Source organism: Diplotaxodon limnothrissa, linkage group LG1 (assembly GCF_057381915.1).
Source record: "Diplotaxodon limnothrissa isolate DT_005_m linkage group LG1, D_limnothrissa_male_GT1.1, whole genome shotgun sequence".
Taxonomy (NCBI): domain Eukaryota; kingdom Metazoa; phylum Chordata; class Actinopteri; order Cichliformes; family Cichlidae; genus Diplotaxodon; species Diplotaxodon limnothrissa.
In genome coordinates this window covers 21,155,844-21,169,817 of record NC_140596.1, presented here as the reverse complement: position 1 = coordinate 21,169,817, position 13,974 = coordinate 21,155,844, and the positions used below count along the sequence as shown (strand labels likewise).

At 38.9% G+C, this 13,974-nt stretch overlaps 1 protein-coding gene across 1 annotated transcript in view; it reads right to left on the bottom strand.

Annotated features, from left to right (window-relative positions):
• Nucleotides 1-4,374, bottom strand: part of galnt18b (UDP-N-acetyl-alpha-D-galactosamine:polypeptide N-acetylgalactosaminyltransferase 18b) — a 97,116-nt gene extending 92,742 nt beyond the window's left edge. The window contains exon 1 of the mRNA XM_085354867.1: nt 4,137-4,374. Coding sequence (XP_085210993.1) covers nt 4,137-4,374 — 238 coding nt within the window. The remainder of the gene's footprint in view (nt 1-4,136) is intronic.
• Nucleotides 4,375-13,974: the final 9,600 nt, after the last annotated feature.

Below are 13,974 nucleotides of genomic sequence, written 5' to 3'. Positions count from 1 at the left end.
TGTAGTTTGCCTCACTAGTCTCTGCTGAAGTAACAAGCTCTCAGAGCTGCCAAATGAATGTGAGTCAGATTCAGAAGAAGTTAAATGGTAAAGAGAAACAGACCAATCATCAACAGGTTTCTGCAACGTGAGCCAGAAAGAGAGGTTTTCACACACACACACACACACACACACACACACACACACACACACACACACACACACACGTATTCTTATAGTAATACAGAAATGTTTGTGTTTTCTTGTTGTTTATGATGCAAACGCAGTCATTATATTTTATCATAACTTCTGTAAGAAACACGGCTTTCTTTCACTGGCCCTTAAGTCCTGAGAATCCACAAGTATGTGTGAGTGCAGCTTGTTCTTGCCGGGGCTGCATGCCGTAGCCTGCACAAGCAAGCACACAAGCACCTGAACACATGCAGACAAACATGCACCCACCTTTCTCAGTTTTCACCCTCACTCGTTTATTCCAGCCTGCACCGACTTTCCCCAGAGAAAATCACATCAGATATACAGCCAGCTATAACTGTCCTCTGAGCATCAACTGAAATGCTCTTTTACTGAGCTTCTCAATTGAGTTGATGGGTGTACAGTATTTTCTTGGAGCCATCATGGGAGCTGTCACAATCATTTGCAGCTAAATCACCACTGTGTTAATGCCTCGCTCACAGAGGCTCCGTGACTGTTCAATCAGACGAATGTACGTCCTCAGAGGTCAAATCGAAGCAATGAAACCGGCTATCTTTTCATAATCACCATCACAATAAAACAGCACAGCTTTTATGGTATACACTCATGCATTTATGTTTGTTTAGGTGTGATAATTGGCCTCATTGTTTTGTTTATACCAACTAAACTAAACAACAAAATCCAAATTACAGGAAACTGGAAGATGTCACCCATTGATTCTTAGAAATTGTTTTTCTTCTTCTTCTTCGTTTTTTTTTTTTTTTTAACAATTCATTAATGGTTTAACAAAGAACCAAAATGATTTCAAGAATATAATTCTTAGCTGCAGTGCTATTCAGTGCTATTTTTTCCTGCTGTGTCAACAATGCAACAGTTTGTCACCCAGATCAACAACAAAAAGCAGCAAAAAATAAGACAAAATTAGTTGATGAGCACTATTTGAAATAAAAATATGTGGAATTCTGATGCCTCCTATTTTAATAAAGAATTACAAATATATGTAAATGTACACAGAGCAAAAAAAGCTTGACTATTACACCTAGTGGAGTGCTCCATTAACTGTATATTCCAGAGGTTTATCAGACATTTTGTAGCACGACTTGACAATATGCTCTGTAAACTGTCACACATGTAGCTGCAGCATTTGCCCTTGAGTTTTGGGTTTGGTAGCGTAAGGGAAAGAGTGCACGTTCACACATGGTGGACATGTGTGAACGTGCTCGGTCCAGCCACTCGAAAAAACTCTCCTCGGGTGACTCTACTTAATAAAAAAAAGAGTTCAGCCGCTTAACATGCTGTTTCCATGATGCTTTATCTTGGTAACAGGCCACTTAACTTCATCACATAGTGGAATATTTCTGTCTCATCCCTGAGAGCGAAGCTGACACCAGAGACATCTCTCTTGACTGTCAGCTGCAATAAATGTTTCATTCTCGGATGCGGTAATGCTCTCTGGTGTGAGGGCTCATGTTGGCCTCCGCTGCACTGAAACTAAGTGCATATACAGTTGGTGGCTGTGTGACTAGTATACAATGACTCAAGTCACATCACAAAACTGAAGAATGTAAGAGTGAAAATATACCATTTCTGCATTTGTCTCAAATCATTGTACAGAAAGGAAATGTATTTTTAGAGATGTCAAAAGTGCACTAATGACTCTCTGGCTCTTTTTCTGAGGACGCTGTTGGCCACATATGCACTCAGATTATGGGTCTACATTTGCTGCAGATCCATTGAAAGCAATTATCGGGGAAATCCAGACAATATGGCTTGCACTTAGAATGATGGGTCATTTTGCTGTTGCAGTTTTTACTGTTGCAAATGTGCTCTGACTGAGTCAGCTCCAACAGTCTCCCCCTGCATTAGCCCGAACAGATTTTTGCTTCCAACAACAACACTGTGGTCCCGAACTCTTAAAAAATGACCATCACTGAGACTTACTGTTGCTATTAAAGTTATCTCTGTCTTGTCTCTGCAGTTTATGGCAAGGGCCTGGAAACATGTTCAGAAACTTAAAAAAAAAAATCCCAAAGCAGACAATAATAATGCTGGCTGACTGTGCAGGAGCTGGTGAAACAATGGAGAAGTGAAAATGTTTGATATGCATGATGTTTTCTTTAAAACTAATTACAGGATGATTGTCCTAGTTTTAAAAGTAGCACAAAAAGACAGTAAGAAAAACGTGAACCACAGCCTGTTTTTAAAGAGAGTTTCCATTTAGGGAGCTATACCCCTGTTTCTGTTACAGCCAGAAGCCACGTTGACTTAGAGAAATCCGAACAGCAAGCCTTCGTCCAAATGTTAAAAAGAACTGAACAACCTCCAAATACCATGATACTTTTGGCCAAAGTGAAGGAAAACAAGCTATGGTTTATGGAGGGTTGTGCATGGGAATTGGTCTGGGTGCAGTAATTTCAGCAATATATAACAAGTTAATCAGTGAGCCTCAGAGGGGCTGCAGGCAGATATATATTTTTTTTAATCTTTGGACAAAGCAAGGTGAGCTTTTTCCCTGTTGGCACTCTTGCAGCTTAGCTTATTTACCAAACAGAAACGAGATGGGAGGGTTTGTGATCTTTTCATCTGACCGAATGCAATACAGTGAATAAGCACATTTCCCCATATGCCAAACTGCGCGTTAAAGCTGGAAAAAGTCCAAGAACTGAGATGTTGCATGTGCGGTCTGTCAAAAAGCAGCTTAAAATAAAGTACAGGTGATTCTAGAGACCGAGTCTTTTTCCGTGTAAGCAGCATAATTTATATAGGTTGGGTGATAAGGTTAATAAGAAGCAGAATCGCAGCAGCAGTGGCAATGTCACATATTATCTTTTCCAGTCAGAGTAACAGAAATAGCTGAAACGTGTACTTTGGAGGCAAGTCACTGGGGGCAACTCAACAAAGCTCCTGCAGATGCCTATGGGTGCCAAGCTGAAATGGAGACCTGCCTCCAGGAGGAATGTTTACCCAAGCTTAGCACAGAGCCTTATTGCTCAAAGAAGCACGAGTAGATTTCTGCCTGCATTTCAGTTCTGCAGCAGCTCTGTGCCATTTCAAATTGGGACCTGCCCAAAACGAGCCCCCCTTGTGACGACAAGAATAGCTCTTTTAAAGAGAGGGAGAGGACGAAAATTAACCATGTGTGATCAAGCGTAAAGAAACTGCATGCCAGCAAGGAATCTGACCAAAAGGATTCCCGGCATTCCTATAAGTGTAGGAACAGGTCAAGTTCAAGTCAAACGTGATTGGGGAGAAAAGACTTACTTTTTGTTTCAGCTGTTTAATGTATAACTCCGATTCATTCAGACGAGGAATGAAAGAGCAGATCCAGAAATTCTCTTTGCAAGTTTCTTATACACATAATCAGACTTAATGCAGATGTGAAATGTCCTGTCGTGCAGTTGTATTTTAACGCTGGCAGCGCTCAACGTTTTATTGAATTTTGTCTCTCTAAGAGGAAACGTTTTATTAACAATCCGCGTTGTACAGCAAAAACAACACCTAAAGAAATGAAGGAAAGATACAATCCCGTGTTTGACAGTATTAATGAAGATTCACTCTCTGTGCGTAAAACAAAAGGAGAAAATGCTGTTCAGACTTTATTGTATTCTATCTGTTTATTACAATGAAATTCATATATGCAGCTTTTTAAATGGTGTTTATGTGTGCTGTATTACTGTCATATAGGTTAGAGCCTCGCTGCACTCCTTTGCAAACCTGCAGCTTTTCTTTGTCCTTTATTACACCCTCTAAATAATCTGATCGTGAACAGACAAAAGAAGTTCCTGCTCTATCCATTCCCCCAGGCACAACGCACTTTCAAATGCCACACACCTTTATGTGACAAAAATGAAACTTTCACATGGTTTAGTGCAAATAGCTCGGACACTATATGTAAAACAGAAGGATTAGTTCATCCAGAACCGTGTTAAAATAACAGGTTTTACCATGAATGTGCTGGTTGACCACATTCTCCAGCCGATCGAGCCTCTCCATGATCCGGAGAGTGTCACCTCGCTTGTCCCCTTCTAACTTTCTCTCGGGTAAAGGCATCGGGACCTTGATGTAAATGTTGGCGATGTAGTTAGTAACCCATCCGACATAGAGCAGGCAAACAATGTTGGTCATGCCGCTCAGTATCACGCATGTGGACACCAAAGTTTTGGTTCTCCTGGTGCAAGCCATGCCGACATCCCTCCATACAGCTTACGGTATCCCGTTAAACCGGAGCAGGAGGCGACAGCCCGCCCGCAAAACTGTGATAGTGAAGTTATTTCCAGCAACTGTTCAGCAACGCAAAATCCAATAGAAAACCATTTACTTCCAAAGAGGTGTTAGTTTTTTTTAATCCTCCTCTCTCAATTTTGAATCACAGGTTAATATGAAATTATCTACAGGTGAAGCTCCATCTCGCGATCCATCGTAAACCTCCGTCAGCTCCAGTAGCTTTGGAGAATTAAGGAAACTGGAGAGACACCGAGAATCCTGCAGCCAATGGGAGGGTGGAGAGGACTGACAGTCTGCCCGCTGCACGCGTCCTCACACTGCGCACTGATTCACTGTGAAAGTGGATCTGTCAAGACTGTTCGCACATTAAAGGACACAAAGTAGCCAGGCGTTATTTTATTTGGACAGCGAGATATTTTCAGCATGCGTGTCTGATTTCTCTCCTCGGACACGTTGGTTTCTTTCTTTCTTTTTTCTTAATTGTCCCGTGCATGTAGAACACACTTTTGATGCAAGAGCTATGAAATCCACAGCCTACCTGCTGCAATACTGGATCAAACCACGAGATAGAGACAACGGGGTTTCACGGTGAAATCGAGGCGTGGGGTCATGTCATAGGTCTGTGAATCGCCTTATCAATGCAGAGAAGAGGGAGCGGGGAGGGGGGGTGGATAATACAGCGAAGATGGAGAATCGTTTAAAATGTATTTTCTGGGCTAAATCGTGAACTTCATTTTTTAAAATTATCAACATCTACTTCGAGGCAAGCTGAACTGATGTTGCTTCTTTGAAGACCCCCTTCCCGTTTTGAGTGATTGGGTGATGACTGAATTTTAAATTATGGACTTTTGTGTCTGGGCCTAATTGCACCCTCTCTTTATTGACATTTTATTAAAGGAGTCAGTAAATGACACATATAGCGATAACAAACAGCTTTAAATGCTGCCGTTGTGTAGAAGATTTTTCCCAAGTATAGTGCACCAATACTAATGTCTGCAGCAGAGCCTCAGGTTTACGCAGATTTGTCACTTAGTGATTTTCCTTTTCGGTGTATCCAAAGCATATGGCATTTCCTTTTTAAGCAGATCAGAATGTTTTTATTTTATATTGAGAGCACACAGTATTTGTCTGCAGTATATTTTTATTGTCTGAATGAATGTCAGACGTCGTTGATTGCATTTTTCTCCCCCCACTTCAGTTCTTGATTATGTTTTGACAGCATTTTCCAGTATCATCTCCACCAGATGATTATTTGCTAGTAAAAAGCCTTTGTCATCCAATCTTCCAGACAGCAACAGCACAGCAGCTTGTCAGGGTGAAGCTATTATATTCAGTAATGAAAAATAAAAGTTACATCAATATGATATAGGCATATTTTTTCAAATGGGATAAACAGCGTTAAATGTGATACTTCGTTCCTCCACATTTTTTCCTGAGTGACTGAAGCATGTTAGTGAAGTAAGACAGGATAGAAAAGCAGAGCAAATGCTGACAGATTCCTTTGTTTGCAGTTTTATCCCATTCTCTAACTTTACAGAGCAAAACGTGAAATGTCTTCTTTGTGCTTGGCTGCTATGATTACAGAGACTGGGAGGGGAAACCAGGAATTTGGTAAATTAAACTGACAACTATATGCGGCCATTTGAAAAACAAATCTAAAAGCTGTATTATTCTAAATTCAATCACTTTTAATTTATTTTGACAGTCAAAGATCACCACTGTTACCCGATTTGTGCTTCATCAGTGATGGTCACACTAGCAGCCATTATCACTGAGTAATGTCATTCCCACTCGGCTTCACAGTAATTTGACCCACACTTTGGTATAAAATGTTAAAGGACAGCTTTCAAAGAATTAAACACTGCTAGTGCTTCAGTTTGCATTTTCAGCTTATTAGTTTTGAGTACTTAAATGAATCATATGTGGTTCTTTATTGGAACTGTAAACACAGAAGTTCTGCTCTCTAAGATACAGTCAGGTCCATAAGTTTTTGGACAGTGACGCTTTTTGTAATTTTGCCACCGTACACCACCACAGTTGGTTTTAAATTGAACAGTCAAGATGTGATTGAAGTGCAAAATTGAGTGCAGACATTAACTGTTTAGGAATATTGCATTTTCAGAGGCTCAAATGTAACTGGATGAAGTAACACAATTTGAAATCCAAGGACTTTATTGGATGAAAATTATTTGCAGTCAAAGACGGCCTGAATCTAGAACCCAAGGACATTTGGCGATGTCCATGAGTTCTAGAGCTTTTAGATGCTCTGCCGGCTGCAATACGTTGCTGCCTCCTTCAATTAGTGCTAGTTTGTGGGTCTCTCAGCCTTCCGTTTTCTATTTAATAACTAAAAAGCATTGGGTTGAGATCAGATGAATGACTTTACCACTGAAAAATATCAAATTTCTTTCCCATGAGAAACTCTTGGGTTGCTTTTGCCATATGCTTTGGGTCACTATCCATTTGAACTGTGAAGAGCAAGTCCATCAGTTTTGCAGCATGTGGTTATTTCTGGGCAGACGGTGTAGAATGTACACTTCAGAATTAATCATGCTTCTTCTATCAGCAGCCACATCATCAATAAACACTAATGACCCGGTTCCACTGGAATCAGAATCAGTCAAATCGAGATCTGTCATCTGCTCAATTTGTCATGGAATAATGAGGGACCGGGCCTCACCTGGCCATGAAACTATATGACAGCCAGTTGTCCAATTACTTTTGAGCGTCTGAAAATGGGGGACGATGAATAAATATGGCTGTACTTCCTAAACAGTTAATTCAATGCTTTTGTTAAAACCCTTGAATTAACCCTTGAAAGTCTGCACTTCATTCCCATCTTGATTGTCTGATTTAAAATCAACTGTTTTGTTGGACAGAGGCAAAATGACAAAAATTGTGTAGTTTTTCAAAAAACATAGAGAACTAACTGTGAATGATGCTTTTCTTTTACTGATTTCCTGTTCGATCGGCAGATTGCCTGCCTTTGGAACAAAAGATTAGACAGCTGAATAGTGTTAATTTTCTACATCTGGGCCCTAGACTGTACCCAGACAGTCTGCTTAAGAAAGAGCTTAGGAGATAATGCACAAATGCTACCTATTTTGTTATTTAAAAAGATAATAGTAATGAACTTTCTGAACAGTGTGTTTTGCAGTTGATTTTCATTATTCTTGTTCTTTCCTATCTTATTGGTTTGGTTAGGCAATATCTATTCCCTGTCAGAGTCACTTAGTGAAGAGTTGTTGCAATTAGATTCAGTTGCTCAGCCGTGCTGCAAATCAGTTGCTCTTTAACTTGATTCGTCTTTCAGAACATAGGTTAGCTCATAGTTATCTTTGCTTCGTTTATTGTTCTTACTATTACATATTTATTATCGCTGTCCGTTGTTTCAGAGCTTCTGACACCTCTATAAAAGACCACCACCACCTCTGTCCTGTCTTCTCAGCAGCAGCAGCCATTTATGGCTGTGAGATGATCAATGCAGGAGCATGCTGCCCATTCATCTCAGCTAACAGACCTGCCAGACTGCCAAAAGGTAGATTTGTTTTAGTTTGCAATATGTGAAGGGTGTTCCTATTCTCTAGTTACAAGGATCTGATGAAAAAGATTTTTCTTGCTTTTCCCATTGTTTCTACTTATCCCAAACCATTAGATTCTCCAGAAAGTCTGTTTGCAGTCTTTGCACCTTTTAAGTTAAACTGTAAATTTAGGTCCATGGTAAAAGTTTAAAATGTTGTGTATAAGATGTCATTTACAATTATGACACCGGCTATAAATCTTTATTGCTCAGTTAATGAAAACATTCATTTACGTTTGATAATCACATTCACGTTTTTATCAGTATATTTTTCAGCTGAACATTAAAACTGACAGTTCAATTGTGCATATTGTTTCCTTTAGTTCTCTCTCAGCTGAACTCCATGATTTTATATGTTTTGGCAAGAAAATGATAAATACAGAACATCACCCAGACTTCAAACTAGGACTCATAAAATCATGCTCTTTACATACAAGGCTTTCAATAATCAGACCTTATCTTATCCTAATGACCTTATAGTACCATCACACCATCAGAGCAATTTGCTCTCCCACTGCAGGCTTACATGTTGTTGCTAGAGTTTTTAAAGGCAGAATGGGAGGCAGCGCCTTCAGCTTTCAGGTCCCTCTTCTGTGGAACCAGCATCCAGTTTGGATTTGGAAGACAGACACCGTCTCTACTTTTAAGATTAGGCTTAAAACCTTTATTTTTGTTAAAGCATATAGGTGAAGCAAATCTAGTGACCCTGAATCCTCTCTTAGTTATGCTGCAACAGGTCTAGCCTGCAGGGGGATTCCCATGATGCACTGAGTGTTTCTCCTTCAGTCATCTTTTTCAGTCACTATGTGTTTATACACCTCTCTGCATTTAATTATTAGTTATTATTAATCTCTGGCTCTCTTCCACAGAGTGTCTTTGTCCTCTCTTCACCAGATAGCCGCCCCTCCCCGAGCCTGGTTCTGCTGGAGGTTTCTTCCTGTTTAAAGGGAGTATTTCGTTCCCAAAGTGCTTGCTCATATGGGGTCCTATGATTGGTGGGGTTTTTCTCTGTTTTGTTTGTATTATTGCAGGGTCTTTACCTTACAATATAAAGCACCTAGAGGCAACTGTTGTTGTGATTTGATGCTATATAAATAAAATTGCATTCAATTGAATTAAACTGAACAGAGTTGAATTGAACGGGTCATTCTTAAGAGCTCACTGAATTTAAAAATGGGTGCTGTAAGATCCAAGTCAGAGTCAATTTTTGACATTTTTTACCTCCTAAGTATTCCACAATCAACTGTAAGTGGTGTTTTTGCAAAGTTTGAATGTTGAGGAAACACAGCAGCTCAGCCACCCTGTGGCTGACCACATGAATATGAGTCACACGAGTCACCAAATGCTAAGGTGTATTTTGTTGAACAAAAGTTGACAGAGTGCTGCTGATTCACTAATCACAGGGCTACAAACCTGCTCTGACACTAACATCAGCACAAAAACTGTACACTGGGAGCTTCATTGCATTAGTTTCCATGACTGAGCAGCTTCTGTAGGTGACATGTGCTGGTGGCCCAGCACTAATGTCTGTACCGTGTAATTGCAGCAGACCTAAAGCAGGCATGGCTTTTTGTTTAACTCATTCAAAATTTGTTAAGGTAGTGTTTGATGTAATGTTTTAGGTTTTTTTCCTCATAGTTTAAACTTGAGGTCACTTAGGAACAGAAATATTCACAGAAGTCGCATTTGAATAAGAATTTGAGACATTACCTTTCACTGAGATTAAACAGTCTGTTAGATGCTTCTCAGAATTAAATGTCTAAACGTCCTATTGAAAAGATTGTTTTTTTATTTACCAAACTGATACACAAATCAAGATTTGTCCGAAGTACAGAATTTCAGCTTTAATCATTTCTTTTCTTTTTTCGTTTAATAAGCAGCTGTACTGACTGAACTAAACATAAGTAAATTCAATTTTGTGACATGCAGATTCTGTGAATGACACAAACTTTGAGGCTACTGGAACACTAATTTACTTAACGTTAACACAGAAAATAAATAAAATGAGTCAGTACAATTAGTTGTGAGGAAGGAGCTTTACAACATAGTGGCAGGGTAAGCAAGCATCAATGCTAGATGATTTAATTTACCGAAATGTTTTATGATACAAGAAGACCTTCAGCATAAAACTAGAAGAGAGATTAGTGTCTTTTCTTTCAGAAATCTCACTGAGTTACTTGTTTTGCAGGGGAGCACAAAGAACAATGTGTCTTTCAGTCAAAACCATTTTTGAAATTTTCCTTAGACAAAAAGATTATTTCCAAAGCAGTATAGCTGCAGCAATTCTGTGTTTCAAGGCTGATCAAAACTACCTGGAAATCATGTCAGTATTTGAATGAGTCCTTTTTTTTCTTTCCCCTTGGTGTGTTTGACTATAATAGAAGATAAGTGCTTGTGAAGAGAAAGTTGTGCTTCTGCTTACTTTTCTTTTTGACTTCTGTAGACTAAAATTGCAATAACCTTACTTGATTCCTTCCTGCCTGCACAGAGAAAGCTCTCTGGCTTCTCTTTCAAGGCACCAAACTGAGCTAGTAAACTCTATTTCCTCTAAAAAGCCCTGGTGAGTTCACCTAGCTTTTCTCTTCAATATGCTGTCAAACCAAACATCTATTCTCCTCAAGCCCCCTGCCATCACTTTCAGATACATCACTTCATTTTGCTGCATTAAAAAAAAAGAGAGAAAGAAACACTAAAAACACAGATTTAACCTGAAGAACTGTTTTTGCCTCCTCTGGTAAAGTAAACGTGCATCCTTAAATGGCGACCCTCTGTACTTGTTTTTTCCTTTTCAGCCATTTTCGGAGCCTATTTTATTAGCAAATGCTTGCTAAAATTAAAGACATATATTTTGCTTTTTGGTCCATTAAGGCCATGTACCTCCTCAAGACCTGTGGCTTCTCATTTCGATGGTTTTATTTGAAAAGCAGAGTTTCTGCACAGGCAGCCTGCAGAGCACAGCATGTTAATAACACTCAGAGAGCTGACAGAGAGATGAGACTATTCAAATTATTCGTAGTGAAAGGATGCTATACTTCAAATGTGATCCCACTAGATGGATGCAGCTTTGATTGTGCCGAGGGAAGGTTGACGGTGTCAGGTAAACAAGACTAGACTTCAGGACGTACAGGGAGTGAACACAATATCTCTGCAACCTCATAAAATCGTGTTCTGGAGCCCCGCAGCAATCGCTAACTACAAATATATTAAATTATAAGGTGGACGTTATATTTTGTCCACACCAGCTCTGCTTAACACTGTGTAACATAATAATAGAAACACACAGAATAAAATTTTCCAGAGCCGGCTTCTCTCATCTCGTCTCAACAAAAACAATTTATTACTTTAAGCTTGACAAATCTATTATTCAGAGCAGGGCTGTTGAATTAAATTATGCTGCACTTGTGATATTTCGTCCACCTCTTGTAGATTAGATGTATGAGTCTATTCTGAGTTCTGTGCTTTGTTTGTTGCCTTGCATTTCAGTTGTTTCATCATGTATTACAGCACTTCATTTTGTCATGTCATGAGTATGATTAGAGAGATCTGGATAGGTTTGCAGTTTCTCTCTCTGGAGTCCTCTGAGACACACTTGTGATGAACAAATGAGCTTGAACTTAATGTGATTCCCATCTCACAATCCCTGTGTCCACATCAAGAAATATAGCTCCACAACCACTTAAATAATATGGGGGCTTGTTTAAAATTACAAATGTTCAGAGCACTTCAGCGCGAATTAAAAAAAGACTTCTCTGCTCTGAATTTGTGGCCTTCAGCTGTTGCCAGCAAAGACTAGTTACACCACCTCAAATAGAGTATTTTAACAAGGTGCAGGTCAGAAAAAGAGATATGGATAAGTGAAAGCATATTTTAAATTAAAATTAAAAAATACAAATATTTATCTGATTCTTGGGTAAATGATTTATGTGTAATCATCATTTCAAGAACAGAAGCTATTCTCTGTCCATAAATGCTAAGCATATACGGAAAAACCTGAAAGAAAGAGAGCATGAAAAAATGTTATTAAAATGTTACTACATGCAGATTTAGATATTCCACAGCTGTTTGAGCAATTATACAATTTTTGTAGTGTTGCTTCTACACCCAAGCCCAGGTATTTATTTTCTTTTGCTGGCCACCTCAAACAGACAGCTCATTCTTCTGGAGGCAACACAACATAAATGTACCAACATTTACATTTATTAAACTATGTCCACCTTCACAAGTATGATGGAAACTGGAGCTGTAAGTGATCTATTTGTGTACATGTATATATATATATATATCATGGTATTCAGACTGAGGTGGAGACAAGCCTTTAAACGTGCCAGACATCTGAGGAGTGTTATCCTCACCAGACGCTCTCGAGGGGGTAGGAAAATCACATTTGCTCCATATCTGATCGCTCCTTTTCCCCTTCTGACAAGCACATGATGGTGTCGGTGAGTGGATGTACAAAAACTTACACTTGAGACTTTGAATAGCACATCAAAATACTATGTAGTAAAAGTGGACAATTCATAATGAGTCGAAGTGCATAATTTCAAGGGAAGGTTTGAAAGTTGGTTCAAAATACCACAAATATCTGCTTCATATTTCCAGGTTGGCACTGCCTAGTAATTATGTGTTGAGTGTGTGCTAATTAATGGCTACCGTGGCCACAGTTAAAGAACTTACAGAGGTAGTGTCTTTGTCTGTATGAACTTGCAGTGATGATTAGAGGATAACCTCTCGCACACAGCAATTAATCAGACATGCAGACAAGCCCATTTGCTAAGACCGAATGTGACAGTTGCTTGGCTTATAGAGCCCTAATACCAACCTCAAAGAGTCCCAGAGCTTCACTTCAAAAGAAACTGACAGAAATTGCAGGTGTGTATGGTTTATAAAATAAAAAAATGCACCATTTTGAAGCTAGTTACCAGGGCACCCAGTGATTGTGCTTTCTTGTTGTAGGTGTTTAAAAAGAGACGTAAAAAGTGCACTGGAGTTGTCAGCTCTCTAACGTGTTAAACATCCAGAATGGTTTAATTTAACTCAAGTTTAACGGCTGATAGATGGTTATCAGGTTGCTTTGATGTCTTGTAGCATTCCTGTCAGATGCTCTCGTTTTTTAAACCAAGAAATGCAGATCATATTATTATGCTGAAAAAATGCAAATGTGCCGTGCATGCTGTTTTGTTCTTCTTTTGTTCTTTTCGTTTTTTGTTCTTGTGATCAAGCTACTACTTTGGCTTATAATTATTTGTTACTGCTAAGAATTTTGTACATGTCAGAAAATACATCTAGTGAGAATCTGCTGTATTATTATGTGTATGATAGTTTGCAGCTTCATGCATTTGAATATTTCTAACCTTCATTCAGAGAAGCTTTTCAACCTCTGGCCACCTTTTATTCGGCAACTGTAGAGCTGAAATAAACTCATCATCGTTGACCGTTACAATAGGGGAGTCTAATACCCGGCATAAAGTCTCCTTTCTTTGCCCTACTTTTTCCATTTCAGCTTTAGATTCTTTTCTTTTCTTTTCTCTCATGCAAGAATGAAAAGATTGCATGAGAGACTTGCAGTACTTGACATCATGCATATATTTATGCTGCCCAGAATGAGAATCCCAAAGCCTCCGTGGTAGGTTTTTCTTTTTCAAGAGTGAAGGTAAGGGAATCTTTTCAGTGTTTTGTAGCAATATTGGAGCTTGAAATATTTTACAATCAATTAAGATGTTTTCTTAAATCCAATCACCTTGTAATTTTATTACATCTTTGTAGATTTGTTTTTAACAGTGTAATTCACAAAAACATTTTCCATTAGCACGATGAATGAATAAAGTAACGCTTCCTGAACATTTTATTCTCTGGAAAAATTGTCTGTGTCTTTTCTATTTTGTAATAAACCTTGGGGGTTTATGTGTAATCCTTATTATATGAGCTTTGTAGAAAAAAAATAATCTGTCTTAAATCCTTTTGTTTATAAGCCTTTAAGC